This window comes from Callionymus lyra, chromosome 2 (assembly GCF_982586985.1).
Source record: "Callionymus lyra chromosome 2, fCalLyr1.hap1.1, whole genome shotgun sequence".
Taxonomy (NCBI): Eukaryota; Metazoa; Chordata; class Actinopteri; order Syngnathiformes; family Callionymidae; genus Callionymus; species Callionymus lyra.
The window spans coordinates 20,771,664-20,796,538 of NC_141819.1; the positions used below are offsets into that span (position 1 = coordinate 20,771,664).

Consider the following 24,875-nt stretch of genomic DNA (forward strand, 5'->3'; position numbering starts at 1 on the left):
TATTGTCCAATGATTCGCGCCATTAAACTGTGCGCGTCATCGTCGGCGAGCAGACCGTGTCTGCCCTCTAGTGGACACTATTAAAAGGACTCGTGTATATTTTTTTTAACAAGCCTTTTATTGAGGATTAAATAACTGACATGTACAGGTTAAAAATAACGTCAAGCACTTGTGAAACATCGTATAAAGTTCAAGTGTTTTTGTTTATTTAACTCGTTCGTAGCTGCCAATGGATTGTTGAGTCCACGTGGTTTGACATGAATCGCTGAAACAATAATGGTGGGTTTGATGGTCAGTATGATAGGAGTTTTATCGATACACAATAAGTTGAAGGAGACACTGGACTAACAAACTTGTTGTAGTGGCTTTGTTGCTACAGAAACAGGATTTTTGTGTCACTGACCTAAAGTATTAACTGTAAAATACCATTTTTACTTACTTACTACTTTAAGGATTTTCATTTTCTAGTCATAACATGCGTTTAAAGCTCATTTTATCATTATTACTTTATCTTTTACTTAGTGTTGTTGACCATTTTAGGCTGTGGGTTGTTGTATATTAAACAAACTTGTCTTTAACAGAAGGTTATCTCATAATATACTGTTTTTTTTGGCTTTTTCTTTCACATCACAACTCTTCAGTGACTGTAGATCCAGATTCCTTGTGTTATAATTTGAACAAGAACGACCAGCTGGTCCAGCACTGAACATAAAGTCCTTGTTCTCTGCTGAGGCACACGTCTAGTTTGGCATGAACAGATTGTCAAAAAAACAAACAAAAAAAACATCAGGACGATCTTCCTGCTTTGGTGGTTTGATTCTTCCACATGTTGCTTGTGATCATGAACGACTAGTAAGATCCGAAATATTGAAGAACACGATCAAAAGGTTGGGATCACGTTCTTAGTGGAGACTGTTGTGTCTTCTCTGGCGCTAAAAGAACTTAAACGACAGGTTCTAGCAGGACCATTAAAGCTAAGGAATATTTGTGATTCATGAGGTGGATGTTGGTGGTGCTGATCGGTTGAGGGATGGAAGTTCTGCTGGTTCCTGGGCGCTCACAGGAGAGTGTGGAAGACTCTGCTCTTCAGGCTGGACTTCCTGGAAACCTTCTGGGTGGACACCTTGATGGCGTTGTAACAGCTGCCCCAACCCGAGCCCGGGAACCATCGCGTGGCCCGTTGGTTTCGGTGTATGTTCCAGAAGGACGACGAGCAGCGCTGGATGGACTCCACGCTGACCGAGTGCTGACCCGGGGCCCACTGGGAGACGTGGACCAGGGTCACCGTAGAGAAGAAGCCACAGGTTTGAGGAGAGGTGCCGTGAAACACGCAGTCCCCCTGACGGACCGACACGCCTCTGTCCCAGATGACCCCGGCCTCCTCCGTCATGCCCATCCCACTGAGGTTACACAGGGCCTGCAAGCAGTTCCCCTCCAGGTTCTCCTTCGCCGGGAGTCGCAGCAGGAGGGCCACGAGCCGGGGTACGGCTCCTCGTCGGAGGAGCAGCTCCTGCAGATTTCCTTAAAAAAAGACCCAACAAATAGCCCCGAACTTTGACTGAGTGTTTGGATCATAAACTAAACAATTAAGTTTAAGACTCACGGTTGTCGTAGGACATGCGTGTGATGGCGCGCGTGGCGTGAAGAAGCAGCTCGTGGTCCATGCTCGTCAGAACCGACAGCAAGGATGGGACCAACCCGCTGTCGGCAAAACCCTTCAGAACCAAAGCTGAACCCAAACACAGAAACGGTTTTACTCAAACAACAATTCAAGAATGATAATAATTTTCTAGTGTTAGATTCAAATGTTGCTGGGGAACAACCATTTATTTAGAAATTTGGACTTTTTGTTCATGACCTATAAATTATGATATACTATACGTATACGCCATACTTAAATATAGCGATGCTTCTGCAGCTCGCTGGGAGAAGGTGCTACCGATCGATCGTAAAGCTTGTATTTCGTTTGACTTGAAGTGGCGAATAAACGACCCGTTACACACTCTGGATTGTTCATCTTTCTCCACGGCGCGAAGTATAAGACCCGGGGCGGAAGCGACGTTATGTTGGAGCGACGGAACGGACTCCGTGTTTTGATCGTTTTACTAGTAAAAAATAATAAACAAAAGTTATGTTTTTTTTTTTTTAAACAAATTAATTTTCCCCATTTTTTCCCAGAAATGTCTCAACAGTTTTCCCTTGATTTTGCTTCTGATTTACAGAACACATGTATCCCTAATGTTCAAGTTTCTCAAAATGTGATTTAAAATCTCTCACGTTCTCTGGCTAGTTCAGCCACTAGCTTAGCAGTTAGCAGCGTGAGGGACCCTCTGCACCTCAGGGCCAGCGCCAGGATTGGCAGGATCCCACTGACCACCACCTGCTCAGGAGCGCCCCTGTCTGGTCAAAGTGGAGAAACAACACTAGATTACTTTTCATGATGAAATATATATATATTTTTTGTTGTTTTGTTTACTGACTTTTCTGGACGATGTTGTTCAACACGGTGTTCAGATGAGGCTTGAGTTCATCTTCTATCATGTCCAGACCCAGAACTCTGATGGCTCCGAGGGCGTTGTTCAGGTGTTCTGCTGCCAGCAGAGAGAAGGTTGAAACTCCTGTCTTCACATCACTGGACCACCATTGCAAAACACCACAAAATATCTATCCAAACTAGTCTTGTTGTTGTACCCAACTCCACCCACTACTCTACCGAGCACCCGTCGTCGTGACAACAGTGTCAAGAATCAAAGCCTCTCACCGTCCTGCATCTGCAGTTGCTGTCCACTGAGTTTGTGTTTGTACACCGGCACCAGCTGAACGTTGGGGTGACCCATGGTGACCCCCGGCTCCTCCTCAGGTTACAGATATTCTACCTGCCTGTCCGGGACTCATAGTGTCCACACGTGTCCTCTGAGACCAGTTCTGTTGGTCAGAACCAGTGCCTGGTAATACTGCTAATCCTGAGTTAAGCTGTGTTTCTGTGTGTGTGTGTGCTTATCTGTGCATGTGTGTGTGTGCACGTCTTACCTTTCGGAAGCGAAGGGTTTTTCGTGTTTGTTTTTCGTGGGTGTTCAAGAAAATATTGCTGATACATCAATTATTTTTACTGTATCAATATTCAACAGTACTACCGATTTCGTTTTCGCCCTTTCAAATCATACTTTATTTTTAAGTGTATATTAAATTTTGTGTGTAAAAACTAAACAACTAACAATTAAAGTAGAAAAAATGTTCACAGCGTTCATTTTTGTGTTGCAATTAAAGTGCATTGAAGCACTTATTACGTCCGCAGCTAATGGAACAATGAAATCCTGGGACAGAGACTGAGGACGAGAGGATACAGTCAACCCTTGTGGCTTTTAAAGCTGATCTTTGGACACATTTCAAAATCAAAAATGAGCAGTTGCGACCATGTCAAGATTCTAAGTTAGTATATTCGTTTTTTTATTTCTGTATCATTTAATTATTAATTTTTTTTATCGTATTTCCTGGGAACAAACACGTTTGTCTTTCGTGACAAGAACATTAAAAAAAAAAAGAAAAAAGTCTTTCATTTAGAAATAAAGAAACACAAATATGAAAGCCTGTCATGCAGAGTTGAGTCCATCAGAAACAGTCTCATAGCCGACGGACACGAGTGTCAGGACCTCCTCCTGCCTGCACGTCTCTGCCGGAGCCTCCGCCGCCACCACTTCCTGCGTTGGCTTTTTCCTGCTCCGCCTCTTATTCTTGCAGATGACCTTTGACTGTTCCTTCAACCCGCCGGCCATCTTGTCCGCTCGCTCGTTGTTCGAACCTCGAAGCTTGCGGTTCCGTCTGCGGATGCGTCGGGTGGCCAGCCCCGAGTCGGCCGGTTCTGAAGGTGCGGCTCCGGACAGGATCCGGATCTGCTGCTCGATGACGCCGACGACCATGTCCAGAGCTACATCCAACATTCCCAGTCCAAGTCCGTGGGTGACGTTGTTGAACGCCGCAGAGTTCGCCGGCTCCTTGAAACATTTCCTCATGTCCTCCAGGTGGTTCCTGGGAGAAGCAGGATATTGTTAAAACATAACGAGGGCAAAGACAGATGGAGCTAAATGCTAGTTAGCTGTAATAACTAACAAATTGCTATCTATTGTTACTATAAGAACAGTATAGCTGTAATGCTAAACTAAGCTACGTGAGCTATATTTACTCAGATGGCTATTGAACCACTTTTAACTTGAGTTTAAAATGGTTTTTTTTCTAACTTAAGCTTTCTCTACAACTATGTTACTTTGTTCCAAGCATTTATATATTTTTGCAATTTAGTAAAGTTACATTACAGTTACATTTTATTTGCAGTTTAGCTACATGCTAACCATTAGCAAAATTTTGTATACTCAAAGTTTATTTTATCAACATTTGAACATCATGTTGTGATTTAACACAGGGTTGTTTATTATATTCCAATATATATTCCAATAAATTGACCTTTAAATTTGAGATAAATATTAGTTGAAGTTGGCAGTTTTATAATAGAAACAAGAACATAGAGTAAAATAAAATAAAAATGTTTACCTTCCAATCTTTTGTTTCCAACTCAGATTCTTAAAACGTACTGCACAGAATAGCTAACATATTATTTTAAATCATTCATTTTTGCCATAATGCTCGAATATTGTTTAATTTAATAGAATGTTTTTTTTAATCCATGATTTTATGTTGACGCTACAAAAAAATTACAGTGTTTCGCGTTTTCGACACCGGCATTAAAAGTTTTCTGATTCTGATTCTGATAACAAACACCCACGAAATTGCTCACTACAGACACATTGTCAAAGTTTCCCAGGCAACGAAAAAGGGGAAAACATTTACTCTATTTGATCCTGGAAAACTAAATTAAGTAAAATAGTATATTTTATTTCCTTTACTATTATCAAATGATATACATAAGGATATAATTGTCATTAATTTAATTAGTTAATCTGCAGGTTTTTGCAGGTCAAATCAAATACTTATTTTACAACAAAATGAATACAATTTAAGACCCATTTTACATCTATAAGAGTTGATTCAAGAGACATTTCAAAGCAAGGCTATGGTTCAAGCAATTATTTTAAATAAATAATATAATAATACATTTGTATTCAAACAATTTAAGGAAGTATTAAGACCCTATATAATTCACAAAATGAAAATGAAAAGTTGGGAGTTTAGCAACTTAGATGTTATGTAGTTATATTAAGCTGCATCTGCATCCATCTATTCAAGCGTACTTACTTGGTTTCTATAATTTTGGACCAGTGCTGCACAGTGTTGGTCTCCGGGATCAGCTGCTTGGCCATGTTGCCATAATCGACATAGTCGTTGGAGAAGTCCTTCATGTCCTCGCACAGCGCCGTGGTGTCGCCTGGAACAAACAACACCAGTGTGATCCGGTGAAAACCAAACCCATGGACAGGTGAACTCACCTTCCGTGAGTTTGGAAAAGGCTGACGACACAGACGTGGTGGTGCTCGGCGTGAGACCCAGAACGCTCAGAGACTCCATCAGCGTCTTCTTGCTGGCCGGACCTCGGCTGACGCGAGTGTACGCGGCCAGCGAGCGCAGCGACATCTTCTCCGGAGGCTGCAGCCGCCGCTTGATTTCTTCGTAGGAAATCAAATACTTTCCTGGAGTGAAGATAGAATTCCTTGTGTGAGCTACTAGTTAATAATGTAGAAACGTCCAAACATATATAAATAAATATATTACATAAGTTGCTATTTAGGGAGTAGATGTACTTGTGTTTATTTTAAGTTAGTCATGTTTTAAGAGTGGAATATAAGGTTTTACATTTCCTGAGCAACTTCTGGTCACATGAATAATTCAGTTGTATGGGACTCTAACCGTGCACTCACGAGCTTTGGAGCCCTTCATGTTGGGGTCCAGAAGCGACGACACCTCAGCAAACGGCATCAGAGCAGAAAGATGAGCGTTGGGGTTGATGGTCGGAGTCTGGTCCTGCTGCTGGACCACTTCCTCCGTCTGCTCCGGGGGCAGAATATGCAGGTGGGTCTGGATGTGAGGCTGGAGTTGCTGCAGTTGGTCCACCTGGCTCTGCTCCAGCTGGACCTGTCCCCGGACCTGGGACAGGACCTGGGTGTTGTCGGGTAAGGTCTGCAGGGTCACGGATTCTGACTGGTCCGATGACACCTGGAATATGCTCATGACCGGTTTGACCATCGTGAAGACCATGTTCCCTTGAGAGTCCACGCCCACCATCCGAGCTGAGGGGTCCATCTCTCCTCAGGATTTTGGGGGAAAAACCTCCTTTGATTCTAAATAAAAACGTAAAGCTGCCCTGAAAATAACACATTTGTAATAAAAGTTTATTAGTCGAGAAGTAGAACAATAGTTTAAAATGGCTAAAAAAGGGATATTTTACTATTTTATGACTGTTTTTATCCATATTAACATTATTTCACATTAATGTATTGACACTTATTTTTAATTTCTCTTTTCCGTTATAAAGTTATTTTCCGTTATAAAGAACGTTAACGCTTTTCACTTAATAATTCACTATTGAATAAATACATATAAACCTGATCTAACAGTTTATTTTTCTTTAGAGTCAAACTTTTCTCTGATCAATGTTGAATGAAACAACATAGTATCATCTTCGGCGCACCAATGTATGCTTCATAACAAACAATATGGCGCCCGCCTTAGCCTGAAAAAAAAAAAGACAACGAACTAAACTAGTTTCACTAAACTGGTTCTGACTGATCTGGTTCTGAATACGAGACGCGGCATCAGAAAGCAACTGGTGCCGGTTTGTGCCACTCACCGAACCCCCGTCACCACTGCCTAGGCAGACACTGATCCTGGACCGGCCTTGAGACGAACGAGCGACATTTTCTCTTCTTCTCTGCAGCTTCGGCGGGTTGCAAATCAGCTGAGCGTTCGCCCGCCTCGCGCAGCGACTTCCTCGTCGCTGATTGGCGGAGAGCACCTCACTCTAGATATAGATGACTTTTGATTGGTCACAGAAACTGCCAGTAAAGGAACGGATTTGTGATACTTTTTCTTTGCGTGTATTTGTCAGAAATACTGGTAACATTCGCGATGTTACACTGGAGTTAATAGTACAGATCGAGAATAATCGGTTGTAAAATCTAAATGAACGAACAGTGTAGCTTGCATGTTACATCCACACGGTGGCGGTATATTCATATTTATTTTAAATATCTCCTGGAACTCGATTTATTCCATAAATTAAATGACTATATATAGAAGATGGTATTGATGTTGTAACCACCACTAACGACTATTTAAAAATAAAAACAACTTTAATGCATGTTTTCAAAATTAATTTATTCAGTTGAATATACAAAAAAATTACAAAACGAGATGTAGAAAGCCTTCAATATTAAAAACTTCCTGAACAAAAAAGATAAAATTGGTGGAAATAACTACATATACACAAAGAAGACTTCATAGTTCAGTTCACGGCTCCTCTTCTCGCTGCACTGCAGCGACACTACTGTCTTCAGGTCCGTGTCTAGATGTGGAGCAACAGCTGCTGCACCAGGACGAAGATCAACTTGATAGTTTACAATCGGTGCAGAGGTGGGTTGTGAGTTGATGGCTCTCACAAACGTCAGTCCAAACTGAGTGTCTCAGTGTCTCAGTGTCGCCGGGTTCGTTGGCTGCCGGTGGTGGTGATGTAGAGGAGAGGCTGTGGTTGCCGGAGTTGTTGCGCCCTCTTCAGGTTAGAGATGTGGGAGGTGGGAGAGTCAGAACCTGCTGAGTGAGGGATGAGAGTTTAAAAAAAGAAGAAAGAGAGGAGGGCATGAAGGAGGGGGGGGGGTCGCTCACCTGTCTGCTGGTTGCCGGGAGGAAGCCGGACTTTGGCGAGAGGCGGGACTCCTCGGAACTGTGGCCGGAGCGGGGGGGCCTGAGGGAGGCCGTTGATGTGCAGGTGGGGGTCTGAGGTGCTGTCTAGAGGACGGAACCTCTGAGCCGTCATAGTCTTCGTTTGAGGAAGCTGCAGGGAAACAACAGAAGTTAGAAAAGCAAGATATCAGGTTCATGTAAGAACACGTACTACGATATAATCCTTAGAAGAGGACAATCAGAAGATATTAATAAAGAATATTAATAAATTAAGACATAATTTTAAGACATTTTTATTCGTGCAGGCTTTTCCCTGATTTTCTGAGACTCCTGTGTTGTTCACGGTGTTATCTTATTTTATTGAGTATTGTTATGATTGTTTAAGCGCTTTGTGACCCTGGTCTGGAAAATTGCTCTAAAATTATTAATTACTTACTTTACTTACTTACAATCAGAACCAGAAGTCTCACAACAACTGAAAATGTGTATTTTTAATAGCTGCGTTTGTAAAGCCGTTAGGTAAGGATTTTTTATTTACTTAGAACTTTGTCTACTATATGTTTTTCATTGTTAAGACATTCATTTGTGGCCCTCATGAGGTCAGATTAGAAGACGTAAAAAATGTTTCAAGCTATTCCATCATATTGTGTCTCTTCTCATTTGGCTTGATGGCCCCTCTCAACAGTCGGAGTGTAAGTGTGGCCCCTAAGGACATCATTTCCCACCTCTGTTTTAACGTAATGTTTTGTAACAAACTGATTTTCAACCATGTTCATCAATACAACACAAACCAAGGATCACAAACAGGTTTAATGTGGAATCATCATGTTACTGTGCAGATACTCACAGCTTGACCTGTGACCTCAAACGATCGTGAGCGTCTCTTCTTACGCCGAGCTTCAAAATCCCCCTCGCGCGGGCACTTGTTGACCCCGTGGCGGTGACGCTGGCGTGTCCAGGTGCTCTGCAGGTTGGGTCCCTCGCCGGTGCTGCTGGAGAGGTTGTCGTCCGACGTGGCGTGTCTGAGCTCAGGCCCCTGTTGCCGGCTGCTCTGTTGCGCCTGGCCGCCTCTAGGGGGCGCATCACTCAGGCTGCTCTTCTGTTTGTCGGGGTCCAGAGGTGACGGGGGCGGTAACCGCAGGGAGTCCGTCTCGAGAGCCTTGGACCGCCGACGAGCCGCTTTCGCCACGATGTTCTGCACACCTTTCTGGATTTGTTGACGCTCTGAGGAAAGATTTGTCAACTTCAGTGAGTCTGCAAATACATTTAACATCTTTCGTCAATGTACCGTTGAGTGTGACGGGTGCGTCCACGCCGGCCTCGCTGCTCTCAGGTGAAGAGTCCAGCTGGCTGCTGACACTATGACTCATCAGACTGAAGCTCAGAGACTTCTCTGTGGTGATGGGCTGCAGCTGCAAACACAACAATTGTGAGTTCTCTCTCCCACATCATGGAGGCTCCAGGTCCTACCTCTCGGACGCTCCGGCCTCCGACGTGAACCAGCGGCGAGGTGGACAGACCCGAGTTCTTCAGCTGCCGTGCGTAAATGTTGCTGCACTTAAACACTTTATTGTTGTCGCTGAGGAGGAAATAAATCGCGTATTTAGGATCCGTCGTTTATTCATGTGCATCGCTGTCGACGTACAAGTCGGACTCCGGCAGGATGGGGGGAAGAGTGTGGCGGCGCAGTCTCGTGTGATGCTTCTCCACCAGACGAACGCTCTCCTGGTCCGAGTCTGCGTCCCTCGTGAGGTCCCGACTGTGACCCAGCAGCGTGATCTTAGGAAGCGACGCCTCCTGGAGGGACTAAAACGTACGGCTTTCAGGTGAAGTTCACAGGAATAGTGCCGTCATTACAGGTCAACTAATATGTTGATTTAAATAGATCTTTGACCTCTATTGTATCATCAGTATGTGTCTGTTTGAACAAAACTGTCTTTTCATTTGACAAACATTAGAAAATGTGCTCAGACCCGCTCAGTGAAAACACCTTTGGGGGTCATCACCACGAGCCATCAATCTCGTGTATAAACAAAGCAGGACGTGATTACAGCTGGCTGGAGGAGGAGTGAAGCCATTATTACATTATAATGGACTCTGCTCTCGTAACCTCTCGTTTGATGAGATTTCAGACGTGGTCATGATGAGAGACTTTAACATTTGAAACGTGAGCAAGAATAGTTTTCTTTCATATTAGTTGCAGTTTAATTATGATCTGTAATTATTATTATCTTCTTTTTTTTTAAAAATCTCAGCTAAAGAATGCTAAGAAAAAAACCTTAAATTGACCTAATTTAAATTATGACGGTGTCAGATCAAAAGATTGATATAAGAAAAAAGTTTTATTTTTTTGTATTGTTTTGAACAGACTTAAACAGATGCACTGTTATTAGTCATTTACATTCTGTTGTATGAATCCCAATAGTTGCTGCAACCTTAAGCTGTAAATTAACACTTGAAAGAACTAAAATTATTTTATGAATCACCATCATAGGTTTCAACAGACATCTCCAGCAAAGTGAATATAAAAATTACATTAATAAATAATAATAAATAAATAAGACACTTGTTATGACTGTAATAAATGTGTGGCAGTAAATACTTAGTCTGACACTTCTAACAGAAACATGTGGTGCGGTTGTTACGATGTTGAATCTTAACAAATTACCTTGATGTTATGTCTGATGGTCACCTTCTCCAGGGCAATGGCTCGGTCCAGTTTCCTCTCGTCCAGATCTCGAGAGTAAATGTTGTACAGTTCCTGAAGGTGCGGCGGCACAAGCAGACTGTGATCTGGACAAACCGACACGAGAACAAGCGATCTTGAGGACCAAGTCCCATATTTAACATTTCACACTTAATCTTGAGTGTTACAGGTTTGTGTACCGTCGATGAACCGTCGCTGCTGCTGGATGATTTCATCACAAAGGTGCCGGTGCTGCTCGAATCTTTGGACCACAAAGTTCTTCTGCCGGATGACGTTATCCTTGAGCAAGGCGCTGGATTGCATCTCTGCGTTCTCGATCTCCAGCTCGTGCACCTTGCAGAGCAGACCCAGCACCTCTCGCTGCTCCTCCGAGCTGACCCTACGAGGCAGCAGCTCCTCCAGACGTCGCGCCTTCTCCCGGAGCTCCAGGAACCTTCGCTCCAGTGCGCACTTGCAGGAAGAACCGCCAGGTGGCGTCAGAGATCGCACAGATATATGCAAAAGTATTAAAAGTACCTTTTGTTTGTGGATCTTCTTCTGCTCAGCAGTCAGCAGCAACAGATTCTCTCGAGCCAGAGCCACCTCTCGCGTCTCACTGCTGTCCGGAGGCGACTCTGGACAATCGGAGTCTTTCTCGCTGTCTTCCTTGTTCACGCTTTCCCTCCTCCGCTCGGCACGCCACTTCCTCCGGCGCCGACACCGCTCCTGCTCCCAGCTGCACCGCAGAAATCACACTTAAGTCGCCAAAGTCAGCTGAGCGTGAGGAGGCAAGAACGTACTCTGCGATGGTCAGTAGGTGTTTGGACGTGTCCATCTGGATCTCCATGTTGCTGCTGTCCAGCTCCATCAAGCTTCTCCTGATCTCCATTTGCTGACTGAAGGCGTCCAGCAGTTGCTCCCTCAGCTGCTCCACCTCTGCCCGACTCTTCTGGCTGGAGTGAGCCTGGACCTCAGCTGCAAAAAGAAGCTCAATCACATCTTCTTCTGCTCTACCATCCACCTTGAGATACGTCGAAACGCTCATACCCTGCACGTGCCGGATGTCGGCGCGATCAGAGCCGATCTGGCGACTCGCTTGGTCCGCGATTTTGCTCTTTAGTCGTTGAATCTCACAGCGCAGGTCAGAGATGATGTTGGTGTACTGAGCGATGTGGTAGGACACGTTGATCAAGTTCTTCTTCACCTGCCAAGTTGGGAAAATGTCAGTTGTTTCAAAAAAAACGTTATAGTAAGCTGTTTAAAAAGTTGTCTTCTTACCCGGGTTCTGATGTTTTTGGCACGGTCAGCGTACGTCAGTGTGTTCCGCGATTCCTCAAAAGCCACAGTTGCTGGACTGATGTGTGCGATCATGACCGTCCGACTGTTTCCTCCGAGTGAGTCCTGGTCCAAAAAAACATATCTTTAAATTTGCTTAAAAAAAATAAACATCTCTTAATGTTGATGCGATTTGTACCTTCAGGAGACGCGTTAGCTTGCTGTCCCTGTAGTTGACGTACTTGTGTCCATTCCTGTCGCTCAGAGCGTTGATGCAGTTTCCCAGTGCTAGCAGGGAGCGGTTGATGTGAGCGCCTTCCTTCAACCTCTGGCCCCGGTTCTGAGTCTGATGGAGGAAAATGTGCCTAATAAAGTCAGATAATGGTGCTTTCATAGATAAAGGGGGTTAAGGAGACTATTTGCGGCAGAGATCTGCTTGATATGAATCAAATTTGTATCAAAAAAGTGTAGAAAAAAGCAGTTACCCCCAACAATAATTTATCTTTTGGGCCCCTTTTTTTCTACAGCATATTGTTAAACACCCAAACATTTATAAAACATACAAGTCAATGTAAAATGTGAATCAATTGAATAATGGATCAATAAAACTGTAAAAAAACAAACAAACCTGAGCTGCTCTCTCGGAGCCAGCGAGGTCGATCATGAATAGACGGGCAAAGCGGACTTCCTGCAACACATCCCGACAGCGACTCTGCTGCTTTACCGCCACCTGCAGGACAGCGTGCGAGCGTGACGAAGTCCTGTTGGCAGCCGTCGGCTCCTGAGTCCGCTGCTTGTTTCCTTTCATCAACAACTCCATGATCTGTGAATGTGGAGTTAACGTGTGTTATTTAGGGAACATGAGGGTCGAGGGATTAAACTGCTCACCTCTTGTGCGTTGATGGTCGACACCTCAGTGATGCCTGCTACCTGGATGACTCCTTTGGAATCCTCCCTCAGGTCCAGAAACCCGGACGCTGGGTTCAGTAGGTCACGGATCATCTCATTATAGATCTAAAAGGAAGTATTGTGGTCACATGACAGCTGATGGTACAGTGTACTTGAGGTAAGGGGCATGAAACAAACATGGATGAGTGGCTCCAGCAATCAACCAACAGCAACAGCAATCTAGCACATGTTCACAAACACCAAGAATCCTTTTACAACGTTGATCACATCTGCTCTGATAATGATAGTTGTTCTACAGCTGAGAGGTTTCTCTTTTGTGTAAACAAAGACAGATGGACGATAAAGTAAAAATCGTGGTCTGTCTGTGTGTGCGTGTGTATGTGTGCGTGTGTATGTGTGTGTGTCAGGGTTCCCAAAGCTCAAGGTAAATTAAATTCAAGACTTTTAAAGACATTTAACATCAAAAACAATATTATCATCTCTTATCAATTCTACAAAAAAATGTTAACAACATTTTAATTAGAATCTAATTTAAAATTATATTTATTAGGGCTGTGTAATCTCGCAATACGATACATATCACGATACAGGAGCAATAATACAAGATATATTTGTAATATTGCCCGAGTACTTTTCTCTGGTGTTGCAGAGTTTTGACTCTTGCCATAACTGTTTTCATTAATTTTGAAACCAAAATAGGTCCAAACATCAGCTATACAATCTGCTGTAGTCAACTGTATCCTCTCGTCCCCAGTCATGCTTGGGATCTAGCAGGATTTAAATGTTTATTTTGCGGAGTTTTGCAGGGCGTAAGGACTGCTGCCATCTAGTGACTGGATGTTTAATATCAATGGAAAAATAAACAAACGGTGTGAATATTTGCATGTTTATTGTAAAAAACTTCTATAAATTCTAATTTTTCATACAATTTTCTCGTGTGTTTTTTTTGGAAATGATGATGCATGACATTTAAATACTAATTAAGTCTTTTTTTTTATTGTAATTTTCTTTAATGTAATGCCTTTGAAGACTTTAAGAGGATCTGCGGGACCCCTGGTGTGTTTGCGTGAGACAGAGCAGCAGCTGAACAATTGGACACACACATTGTAGCCATTGCACTTGATTCTGGTCGGTAGAGCGCCCCCTGGTCCATGTTGAAATTCTCACCTCCAGATATGACATGGAGACACTGTACTGCATGTCGTCGCTGGTCTCCTCGATGGCGTGGAACAGGTCGTTGAGCGTGCGAGCATAGATCCCCGGCTCCTTGTCCGTCCCCAACATGGTGTACGTCTTTCCACAACCTGGTCCAAGGAGGAAGGAAGTTCACACGGTGGTCGAGGGTCTGCATGTACAACGAGACAAACCTGTGGGTCCGTAGGCGAAGACGGTGGCATTATAGCCCGATATGAGGCCTTCGATCAGACCTTTGGTCGTCGCTCTGTAAACCTCCTCCTGCAGATCATTTACCACGTGTTAGTGACTTCAATGAAACACAAGAAAACAGGTGAAATACCTGATTAGCCGAGAAATCGAAGGCCACGTCGAACATGTAGGTCTTCTCTCTGGAGCGGTTGGCACGAAGAATGTCATCTGGGTCCTCCAGAGGGTCCATCAGAACCACCATCTGACGAAACAAACTTATATGAAGAGCCTTCCACCAGAGAGCCACTTGGATCTCACGCTTGAGGTCAAGATCATGCTGCAGCTCAGACTAAAGATCAGAACCACCTTCTCCAAAGAACATACGACTGTCCATACAGTATAGATGTGAAGTGGAACCGTGAAGCACTCGCACCGATCCACACCGTAGACCCTTTTAATCGTGTTGTGTTGCAGGTTTGGTGGAGAACCACCGTGCGTCTGGAGGGTTGTCGGGTTCAGTGGCTCTGTTGTTTGATGAGCATCCTCCACCAGCGAGCCGCCCTCTTTGAAGCCACTCCATTGAAATTCAAGAGCGGAGATTTATCTTTCAATAACCTGACGAGAGCGGACTGAGGCGGAGACGTTGGCGAGATGCAATGAGCCGGGAAGTCACGTGACACTTCAACAGCTCCCATGTGACCACTGTTCCACACTCCTCGCCAAGTTCGAGACCTTTGCCACGTCCTTCACTAACTATGATGAAAATTAACCCGTGGTCAAGATGAAGGCGATGAAAAGTGTTGCAAAAATGAATTAAAGTGCCTCTCGTGCATGCGTGTCACACGACTTGAGCTGCTTATCCTTGTTCAGGTTCAAGTTGTGATCCTGAGAAGTTTTTAAAGACACTTGCGTAACGTCTCTCTGGCATCTCCTTTTAAAAAAGCCTCAAAATCCTTCACAGATGGAACGGTTGACTTCACAGTATCAGACAATAACTTCCATTTTATGGGGTCACGAGGGTGTCAGTCACATACCGACCTGACCCGCAGGTTTCCTAGACAATCTTTGCTCCTTCATACGTTGCAATGCAGACGCAGGAAAACACACTGATGATAATGAACGTTTGACTGTTACAAACATGTGGCGGGTGGAACACTGTTGTGTCACTAAATCTGTTGTGGTTGGGTTCGGCATCTGCACTCGTGTCGATTATCTTCTCCCTTTGTCTTCTCCCTGTGGAGAATCTTTAATGAAGGAGGTGTTGATAACACCTTTGGTAGCGTCTGTCACCTGGGTTTCTTGAATTACCTTCTACTCCTGTGAACATCCACATCCTGCAGCTGCTGCTCCGACACGTTCACTTACTTAAGACCCATGGAAGGATATGGAAGGGATCTTGAAACATAACTTGGATTTCAAAACAGTTAAAACTCTTGTATATTTGTAGGTCTAAAGTTAAACTCAGGAAATAAGTGACAATATAAAAGTTTCCAGGATTAAAAGTGATTATGTAACCATTTTAATTGTCAATATTAATGCATGACAAAATCATAAAAGGTTAATTGTTGGTTTGGTTCCAACAGAGCTAAAATCTTCAGAAATATAAGGAAATTTTAGAAATAAATGACTGATATCAGAGGTAGAAGTTATACAGTAGTTATACAATGGATTTGATGATGATGTGCGTGTGGATATTAAGGGTCATGAAGAAGGACTTCGGCAGTAGAGTTGGTTCTCCACTTTACCAAAATAATTAAGAGGGCAAGTGTTAGTAAGCAGAAGTGAACAAAGAACTACCAACTCCTGCCTGAGCTAGCATTTTTTTTTTTTTTACCTCATACACATGTTCAGTTGTGTGTCTACACTCTCCATCGTAACTTTCTACCAGCCTTCAGCGTTACTGACATTTTATAGACTATGGGGGCGAGAAAGGGATGTTATTGTTAGCCAAGTGTCTCCTCGTGTTAAATTCCTTGATGCCACAGATATTGTGACAAAAAAAAATCATTTTCTACGTGTAGATAATATTTCATTCATTCATTGTTAAATCTCTAGTTTCTGTCTGCGATTTGAACTAGAGCTCCTCCGCTTACGTTAAAACTGCCAAAAAACTGCAAAGTACCTCAAAGGTAAAACTACAATTAAAACAAATATATTCATATTATTTATGGAGGAATGGGTCACAGGCAAGTCCAAATAGCTTGAAAGACATATAGACCTAGAATCCAGACAAAAGTATTTCATTTTATTTGTCCCATGGAATTAAATGTACAGAAGCTGTTCCTTAGTTAAGGTCTAGTTCACCCAAATGTCCAATGTATAGTGTTCTACTCGATTAAGGATTCGTCAATATGAGGGTCAGTAGAAAATTAGTAAAATTTGAATTTTTGGTGAACATACCAGACCTTCATTACCCAGTGAATGTTCAAAAAATAATGTCATGGTCTTGAGAAGGTATGGTAAATACCGGCACAGAGGTCAACTCATTATTCCTTTCAACCCATTGACATTTTGCAATTTGCTGCTTGAATGCCTTCGCCATTGTTTCAATCATGTCGGAGCCACCGCGAGGGAGCCAAGGCCACTTTTCATTTCTGAAACGGCGCTGAACTTGACCCCGTGTGCTGGACAAAAGTGTGAACTCACACACCACGGCTCTGAAAGCGTCCGATTAAATATTCATCCGGCAACAAAGATCAGCCAAAGTCATAAACAACCGCTGACATGCAGCGACATGAAACCAATTAGCGAGATGGTGTCGAGTAAATGCCACGAAGGGAAGCGAGGTGTGATGCGGTGGACGAGTCCCAGTCCTTTAACGCTGGTCCACCTCTCAACCTGCTGTTCTGGTAACAGCAGGCCTGCCTTGGTTGGCCTTCCAGCTGAGCTTCACGCTACGAGCTCCTACGCTGGATCCATAATTCAGGAACCTAGGATGTGGTTTCACAAGTTTGGCGGATTCATCTGGTCCGTGCTTTATCCTGCCAAGAGGCGATCGCTGCCAAGACGGGCAACAAAAGTCAGCAGTCATTCGACATTGACCCTTTTAAAGACTCCGGTTTCAGGGAGGACAACGACAGACACGGATCACCAACGGAAGAAATGAAAATGGTCAGAGAGAATGTAGAAGTAAAAGTTCAACACTTGAAGAACTGGACTAGTGCACAACAATTTAGAGTGATGTGGGTTTTTTCTATAAAATGCCAGACATTATTAGCCTTTCTGTTTTATTAAAAATAAAATAATATCTGTATCACTTTGTAAAACATATACAATTAAGAGATACATTACCTATTATCTGTCATTTTCAGAAATCAATAATTAATATCTTTTAAATCTCACCAAAAATTGTTAATAAAAACTGTTGGCAAACACATTGAAAACATGTATACGTGTCTCCAGATCAAATCATATCCGCCTCAGGATGTGTTGTTTTTAACCATGTTTTTAAGACCTTAAAACCTCAACCACGCTCCGAACCCTTTTATTTAGACCTTCTAATTATAGCCACCATTAGAGTCTGCTCCTGTTTCTTTATTGGCTCTTATCTCTGTCTGCCACAATGACATAACTGCCGCACGGTTTACGGTGACATCTGTGTGAGGATAACGGCCGGAACAAAGGGTCAAGATCAGAATAAGAGATCTGTCGTGTCGCAGCTGTGACTCCAAACCAAAGCTCGTGGAAAGTCGGACCTCACAATCGTTATCTGATAGAAAACAATAATGCTACTGGAGATCCTGTTTCAATGGTCAGTTTTGTCTCCGACCGCAAAGTGTACCTGATACTAGGAGCTGGATAGCATTATCTTCACGGGGGGTTACGCAAGACGTCTGGGTGGGTGTGGCATCATGGAAATGTCAGCTGACTTCTGACATCTTGGAGGATGTTTCTGACTGGACCAAAAGACTTGTTGTGCTGACATAGGATAACTTGAGATAGACTTGGCTGTATAATTCTGAATATGGGCGCAGGAGCGGAGTGACAGTATGATGAATTCTATTCTATGTTAATCTTTGTATCCTTTTCCTTTGTATCCTTCCATTTGCGTTATTTCCTTGATACTAAGTCAATGTATCAATATAGACTACCGTCCCATTTTATTAAAGTCAGTCTTCCAGATGTAATTTTGTTTTCTGAAAATAAGTTTAAATCCAAATGTTTCCAGAGCCAATTTTCTTCTCCTGACAAAGTTTGCAAGAAAAAGAACGTAAGAAAGTTAGAAATTAGATGCTGTTTTTTCCTAAAGTTGTACGGCTTAAAATAAACTAGTATAGGAAATAAGTAAGGACAATTGGCAATACCAGTTAAACTTGGCTCCCTTTTGTTGGCGTTTTTTCACTCATTTTAACCAATAAACCAACAAGCATGTCCAAACTTTATTGGAAAAGGGCCACATTTGATGATGTGAAAATGAGTGGCGACCAAACATCGAAAGCATACCAAGATGGGTCTCATTTAGAACTTACTAGAAGAATAATACGCATATATCTTTATACAAATTCTTCACGAACAGACAGAATTAGTGATGAGAAAGTGCTGAGCTTCATATTTACCAGCGACACATAATGTTATATTGAACCACTCCATGTCTCTGGAGGACTACATACCAGATGCAAATCTATGAAGTGTACGCTGGCATTGAAGAACAATAGCCTATTCTTGTCTTTGATATTTTTAATGAACTGCTTGTGTTGTTGTTCACTCTCCTTGTACAAGTAAAACTTCTGCGACTTTGAACCAGCTTTGTTCCCGGTTAAAGTTTCAGCTTTAAGTCAGATTTAACACACTTTGGTAGGTTTCATTTGAATCGTGATCTCGTCATAAAAACACATCGTAACATTGAAATAGTTTAATTTAAATTAATAAGGTCCTGACTTTAGGCATAACTGATCTCTTGCCCACAGTCTCTCCTCACAGAGACCCAGCTTCAGCTCTTCAGGGGCGAGGGATTAACATGTTTATCACAGTTCCATCTACAGGGCACTTGAGGGTTCTATGGTACTTCAGCAAAAATGTCACGCCTGGCTCTCTCTATCCCAGATTAGAGGTGTAGAGCACGGGGTGACAACTAGACACTGCAACACACCGGGGCTCTTGTAGAAGTCAAGATGTACCCGTTGGGATCAGAGGAGAAAACAAGTCATAGAAAGCTGATCCATTTTTTTAGGGTCAAACAGTCTATTTCTGTTGCTTTGTGGGTAAGAGGTCCGGCTTCTCTGCGCGACACAAAATAAACCTGCCTCTGGCCCACTGTGGCTATAAAGGTCCGGACTCTTGTGTGTTGAGGGCAAATCTTGTCAACAAGTAGTTTCTCTTGCTCACTCTCTGGTGGTGCTTTTCTTTTCTTCCATTTTCTTTTTACACAGACCTTGTTAAAAGTTCAAGACTCGACGATAAGTGTTTATTATCTCGTATACAAAAGAATCTTGAATCTTGAAAATATTCTTTACTCTATTAGGCCACAGTGAAAAAAATAAAAGTCAAGGAATATTCAGGTCAACAAGCAGACTGTGGTCTGTGAACAACAGTCGCTGAAATGTGGTTATTAAAATCCAGATGAGTCACCGGAAACATGAGGGACGTGCAGAAATGATTCATATCTGCAAATGAATGTTGCTACAATTCATGTTTATTTGGCAGAATAACATATTTTTTATCATTTAAGGGGTAAATTTAGAGAAATTAACAAAGACATTAAAGACGATCACAGATCAACGCTTCTATCCAAATGTTTTGTACTTGATTCATGACTTTCCCCACTGTAAACACATACGAACCGACAGCCTCAACTGAGACAAGAAATCCTCGGTGGCCCGGGCAGTCAGAAGCCAGCGGGGAGTGTTTTATAGCGAGGCCCGGTCTCCATGGAGACGCCAGACAAAGTCAGGGCCAACGCTTTCCCTCCAGCCCGGTTCTCTCCGACAGTCCAGCAAATGTGAGGAACAAACAAGGAATGATGTGTGGGGGGACGAACTAGGCAACAGGTGGCGGAGGTAGGAGGGGCTCTGAAGGTGGTCTGCAGACGGCTCAGCCAGGCAGGTGGCTGAAGGTTTAACTGGAGATAAAACTGACTCAATGAGATTAACCAGCATAGAGTCGTCTGCTTTATGCTAGGACAGCCAGACTAGACCCGGTGATTCACAACACTGGACTAATCAGTCTGAGTGTTTCCCTGAACCATCTGCTCAAAGGTACAGGGACAAGACTCTGAGTGTTTACAAGACATGACATCTAGGCGTCATGTTTTATTTAGTCGTGTATTTAAACAACCTATGGTACGACAACAGTTGAAATATAACGTACGTTATGATATGAAATATAATAGGATTGATTGTATCATCAGGAGATATTTTTCTGAGAAGATTTCACTACCATCGTTACTTTGCTTGTTGCGATACCTACAAGTCTTAGACCATGGTGCTCGCTTGTAAATTAGACAAGAGTGGAATGAAAGTAATTTGTTCTGGAATCAATTTGTCTGAGCTTTAATTCTTCTTAACGGAGGTCAGACCGAGTTCAGTGTCACCAGTACTGAGGATTCTACGTCCGTTTCACACGCCAACCAGGACACCACCTGGACACATGGTCACTCTGCCTAACTCCAGTCAATATCCTGGGGCCGAGGCAAAAGGGAAATTGCGGTGCTCGTGACAATAATCTGGGATTGACAGATGCTTAAATTACACCTGAAAAGCATGGTCTGGTTCGGTGGTTAAACTCAAATAACTTCCAAGATCCAATTTCCGTTTGTTTGTGAGACTACTATGTAAACATGTTGATCAGTGGTGTGTGTTCTAATCTCACTTCATCCTGGTGTTGTTGCCACTCGCTGCATCCTCCTCATTCATCTCAGCGCAGATAATCTCTTCTCACAGATTTTAAAATCCACCTGGATTAATCGCGAGTTGGGGCTAAGCTTTGCCGCTCAGCAACAGAATACAAATTTGAGCAGGAAACATCTTTAAACGTTTTCACTTTGTTCTGAGGCTACAACCAACATTGTTTTACCCAGCATGCTCATCTCACACCTTAACACTCTTAACAAGACTTATCTATTGTAGTCATCCTCAAAAGACGTCCGTCGGCAAATGTGTAGTGTTTAAAATTAATCCCATTATAGCAATGACACAGTTAATTGAAGATAATGTAGATCAGCATGAATCATTCATCCCTCCATGTATTGACAATGACACATTTTAATACTTACTACTTGAATTGCTGGGATCTATTTTTCCTTAATCAACTGTAGTCTTATTTCCACTGTATAGTGTCTTGAGATAACTTTGTTATGATAAGACACTTTAAATAAAATTGAATTGAATTGAATTAATTATGGTATTGTTGAAGCAACTAATAGTTTATATTAAACCCATATGACTCCATGTTAAAGTGCCCGAGTTCTTGAAGTGAGCATTCAGGTCTGATAATGTGGAGCAAAAGAGGCCAATACAAACACATGACTCTATCAAAATGGCATGGATTGCATCAATAAAACAACTTTCACAATTAAAAAATTCTAGATTACCTCACCAAGACTCCGTGGCTTAATATGCAGGAACTTGATTCCTTCTATCTCTACCCAAGCCTCTTTCAACATTATAAAATGTACAACGATTTTGTCATCACATTCACACGAGACTTGTATTATAGCAATACTATCGTACTGAACTAGTGAACACTATGAAAATGTAAACATTAGTTTCTTGTCTTGAATCGGCAATTCCTAAAATTGATATTTGTTAAAAACGTATTTTATCAATCTGGCAACAACATCAATGTGATGATAATCTCCTTGGCAGAGGTAACTTTTTTTTCCCACCTTTGGTAGTCAATGCTAAACTGTTTTGAACAGAAAACTAATTATGTGTAAAATTCTGATCATCAATATCCATTCATCTTTTGTTTTATGGCAATTATTATCGATGTTTTGCCTCTGATGACCAACAGTGATCCCGGTTTGTGATCCGGATTGTTTGTTAATCTGGATTAGACTTTAATCCCGTGGTTGTAAACACAGCTAAAATTAGGTGTGGTGATAATTATATCTCACTTACACATTCATTTTAATGTGAATATATATGCTAAACTGCCTGAGCATCGCAGTTAATGTCATCCAGGTCATGTTTGTTTAAGATTAAGCGTTAAAATGTTCACGGCAAATTAGAAAACGATTCTCCCGCCGGAGCTCCAGCGACCGTGAGCAGCAGAAACGGTTGAGCAGGTTCAAACTAAACAACACTCATTATCATTTTCACCTCGTTCATTATCACCGCACCCACTGCTGCTGCTGCTGCTAAACAGTGCACCAGAGGCTCCCCAACAGAGACTAGAGGCAAAGCTGCCTCTCCGGGGACATGTGTTAGATAGTCCAGGAGGTATTTGTTTTCAACAACACGCTACAAAAACCTGCATTTTAAAGAATATTTTCTCGATAATTCATTTTAATATTTTGCTCTTCATTTTCATTTTATTCTAAAAGTATAGTTGCTCATATTTAGCAGTAAAATAATGTTTGATTGGCAATTATAGCTGTGAACTCTATCTTATCAGAATCAGAGGTTCTATTCACAAACTAGTCCAACTTGTAGACATTTGATCTTTTACTCATACATCTCCCTCCTCGCCACAAATTGACGCTGAGGTCACCACGGAAACCTTATCTGCGCTCACCATGCTACAGTGTACGTCATCTCTCTTCAACCCCGGGTGACCCTTTGACCCGAAAAACAGGCACAAAAATCTCACCTGCTCGTCCAGTCTGTGGGCCACGATAGTAGCGCCCTCCTCCTGCTCGGCGTCGCTCAGAGGCCGAATCCTCAAGGCCACCTGCAGGGAAAAGGTGACGGAAATAAATAGAAATCTGTGATTATGATCTACAGAGAGCAGCACTGGTTTGTGACGCATTTGATATTGTGTTACAGAGAAAGTTAAAAACAATATAAAATATAAAAATAACATTCTTTTGTATGGATTATAATACATTATATGATACGGTCTGAAAGGTGTTTTTATGTTGAAAACAGATTTATAACAGATTATGTCTTCTGTAACATTATCCTGTGACACTTGTTCAGTCAACTTTAAATAAGAAAAATAATGTTGTTAAAGAGTATAAATAAGTGTAATATATCCTTAATATGGGACCATCTTGTTGCAGAGAACCAGAAGCCCAGAGTTTTGCTGATCCAGATTTTAATGTTCTGTTTAAAATTCTAACACAAAATCCTTCACAACAGAAGAGCTCTTTAATAAGTAAGTAAGTAAGTAATTTTTATTTGTATAACAATATCCTGAATGCGCGTAAATGCCTAAACATTATTTATTTTCGAGGATGGACATATTTGTACTTTTTATGGAAACGTGCCTGTCTGGTAATTTTGTGTATTTCCACAACACTGAAAAAAGACATTTAATAATAATAATTAAAAAAAATCTTAGTTACTGTTAGAACACACAGAGGTAAAATGACCAACTAGTTTAGGAAGAACACGTCTGAACACTGTGAAATATGTTATTTATTGCTACTGTGATCACACCTGGGTTATCTATATATTCATACAAATACATATATAGTGTATTATTGAAGCTCTTGTCTCCTGTAAATACAAGATAACTGACAAACACGAGTTGACGTGACTGAATAAATAAACCAACAGAGATGGTATCATGAATATATGGACATCATACCAGGACCAGACGCGTCTCTTCTGGACGCTCACCTGTTCCGTCCGTCAACAGGTGTGCGCACATGACACAGGTGAGTCCAGGTACTTCAATAATTCAGTATCTGTCGTGCAGTTAGCATGAAGCACCAAAAAAACAACAAAAAAAACCCGAGTAAAAACAGATCCTGGACTCACAGTGAGTTGGTGCTCCTTGGACTCCCCGGTGTCCTTCATGGTCACTTCCGGTGCGTGATGGCGTGAAAGATACGAGTCACTGGGTCATCCTGGTCCCTGTTCCGAAGACCCTCCGACAAGAACCCACTAGCTTCAAATTCACCTCCTTCTTCCCGTCCTCTCTTGGGCCGCAAATGTACCCGCTTACTCTCGGTCCAGTCGCCCGCTCGCGTCCACATGAGATCCAGGAGCAGGTGTTGGTTCTCGGGGCCACAGACGCATCGAGGTCCGCCTGCAGCTGCTCATCTGCCGCAGTCGCTTCTCTCTGGGAGCGCGGAGGCTGCTGCGCGCTCCCGACTCACCTGCGCACGGGAGCGTCCGGAGGCACGCGCGCGCGGTGTCCCTGGAGACCCCGCGTGCACGCGCAATAGGGAAGCGCTTTTGAACAATTGAGTTTCCTCGGGGCCACGTTATGTGGTGGTGGTGAGGGGCCGTCGAGCCAGAACAAAGGAGCGAAGAGCAGAAATACGATGGAAAAATGAAATAAATATATAAAATAAGTAAAAAGATATAAATTAAATAAACCTAAATATCTTAGGTTAGGTAGAACTTTATTGATCCCTCAGGAAATTGTTTTTTTTTTCCAATTAGCCAGAGCAATACAGCTATTTTTCATTAAAAATAAATAAAATAAGAACAAGAACAAAGAGAAATAAAGAGAAAGAACAAGATGATACAATCTAAGTCTAAGATAATGAACATTTAATGAATAAAACGATCAAGAATCTTTAATACATTGGGATTTATATGCCTCTTGTATGCATTGACATTTTATTTTATAAATCTATTTATATTTTGTTCTTTTCTCTGTAAGGCCACCACAAAACAAAACGAACAATCGTGGGTTTTTTTTCAACACTGTCAATTATAATAAAAAAATGATTTAAAAAAGT

General features: G+C 42.3%; 3 protein-coding genes across 7 annotated transcripts; all 3 read right to left on the bottom strand.

The window, feature by feature from the left end:
- Window positions 1–1,057: 1,057 nt before the first annotated feature.
- On the bottom strand, window positions 1,058–2,837 carry LOC148085914 (uncharacterized). The gene is made up of 5 exons (XM_087782802.1): window positions 2,762–2,837; window positions 2,481–2,591; window positions 2,278–2,400; window positions 1,604–1,729; window positions 1,058–1,521 (listed from the first exon to the last, which is right to left on the bottom strand). Exons 1-5 carry the CDS (start codon window positions 2,835–2,837, stop codon window positions 1,058–1,060), a joined length of 900 nt encoding a protein of 299 aa, XP_087638928.1.
- Window positions 2,838–3,434: 597 nt separating this feature from the next.
- LOC148085915 (uncharacterized) lies at window positions 3,435–6,884 on the bottom strand. Of its 2 annotated transcripts, none has more exons than XM_087782804.1 (5): window positions 6,797–6,884; window positions 5,868–6,310; window positions 5,439–5,639; window positions 5,248–5,377; window positions 3,435–4,026 (listed from the first exon to the last, which is right to left on the bottom strand). In XM_087782804.1, the coding sequence occupies exons 2-5, from the start codon at window positions 6,247–6,249 to the stop codon at window positions 3,591–3,593; spliced, it is 1,149 nt and encodes a 382-aa protein (XP_087638930.1). In that variant the 5' UTR covers window positions 6,250–6,310; window positions 6,797–6,884; the 3' UTR covers window positions 3,435–3,590. The 2 variants fall into 2 exon arrangements, with proteins under 2 accessions (XP_087638930.1, XP_087638931.1); XM_087782805.1 differs by lacking the exon at window positions 6,797–6,884 and adding an exon at window positions 6,638–6,652.
- Window positions 6,885–7,439: 555 nt separating this feature from the next.
- On the bottom strand, window positions 7,440–24,203 carry kif19 (kinesin family member 19). Of its 4 annotated transcripts, none has more exons than XM_087784052.1 (20): window positions 23,944–24,203; window positions 22,829–22,909; window positions 14,232–14,342; window positions 14,083–14,170; window positions 13,883–14,019; window positions 12,695–12,820; window positions 12,435–12,629; window positions 12,006–12,152; window positions 11,810–11,932; window positions 11,579–11,735; window positions 11,332–11,506; window positions 11,069–11,267; window positions 10,732–11,002; window positions 10,514–10,638; window positions 9,491–9,642; window positions 9,316–9,424; window positions 9,134–9,257; window positions 8,693–9,069; window positions 7,828–7,996; window positions 7,440–7,752 (listed from the first exon to the last, which is right to left on the bottom strand). In XM_087784052.1, exons 1-20 carry the CDS (start codon window positions 23,980–23,982, stop codon window positions 7,637–7,639), a joined length of 3,021 nt encoding a protein of 1,006 aa, XP_087640178.1. In that variant the 5' UTR covers window positions 23,983–24,203; the 3' UTR covers window positions 7,440–7,636. The 4 variants fall into 4 exon arrangements, with proteins under 4 accessions (XP_087640178.1, XP_087640177.1, XP_087640176.1 ...); XM_087784051.1 differs by having other exon boundaries at window positions 7,440–7,755; XM_087784050.1 differs by having other exon boundaries at window positions 10,732–11,267.
- Window positions 24,204–24,875: the final 672 nt, after the last annotated feature.

Excerpts from the sequence above, each read along its gene's own strand:
- LOC148085914 (XM_087782802.1), bottom strand. The coding sequence starts at position 2,837 with ATGGGTCACCCCAACGTTCAGCTGGTGCCGGTGTACAAACACAAACTC. Across the intron at positions 2,592-2,761 it reads GCAACTGCAGATGCAGGACG|CAGAACACCTGAACAACGCC; the intron begins GTGAGAGGCTTT and ends CTCTGCTGGCAG. Across the intron at positions 2,401-2,480 it reads GAACAACATCGTCCAGAAAA|ACAGGGGCGCTCCTGAGCAG; the intron begins GTCAGTAAACAA and ends CACTTTGACCAG.
- kif19 (XM_087784049.1), bottom strand. The coding sequence starts at position 23,982 with ATGAAGGACACCGGGGAGTCCAAGGAGCACCAACTCACT. Across the intron at positions 11,736-11,809 it reads CCAAAAACATCAGAACCCGG|GTGAAGAAGAACTTGATCAA; the intron begins GTAAGAAGACAA and ends CCAACTTGGCAG. Across the intron at positions 9,258-9,315 it reads GAGGCCGGAGCGTCCGAGAG|CTGCAGCCCATCACCACAGA; the intron begins GTAGGACCTGGA and ends TTGTGTTTGCAG.
- LOC148085915 (XM_087782804.1), bottom strand. The coding sequence starts at position 6,249 with ATGGACCCCTCAGCTCGGATGGTGGGCGTGGACTCTCAAGGGAACATG. Across the intron at positions 5,640-5,867 it reads CATGAAGGGCTCCAAAGCTC|GAAAGTATTTGATTTCCTAC; the intron begins GTGAGTGCACGG and ends TCTTCACTCCAG. Across the intron at positions 5,378-5,438 it reads CTTTTCCAAACTCACGGAAG|GCGACACCACGGCGCTGTGC; the intron begins GTGAGTTCACCT and ends TGTTTGTTCCAG.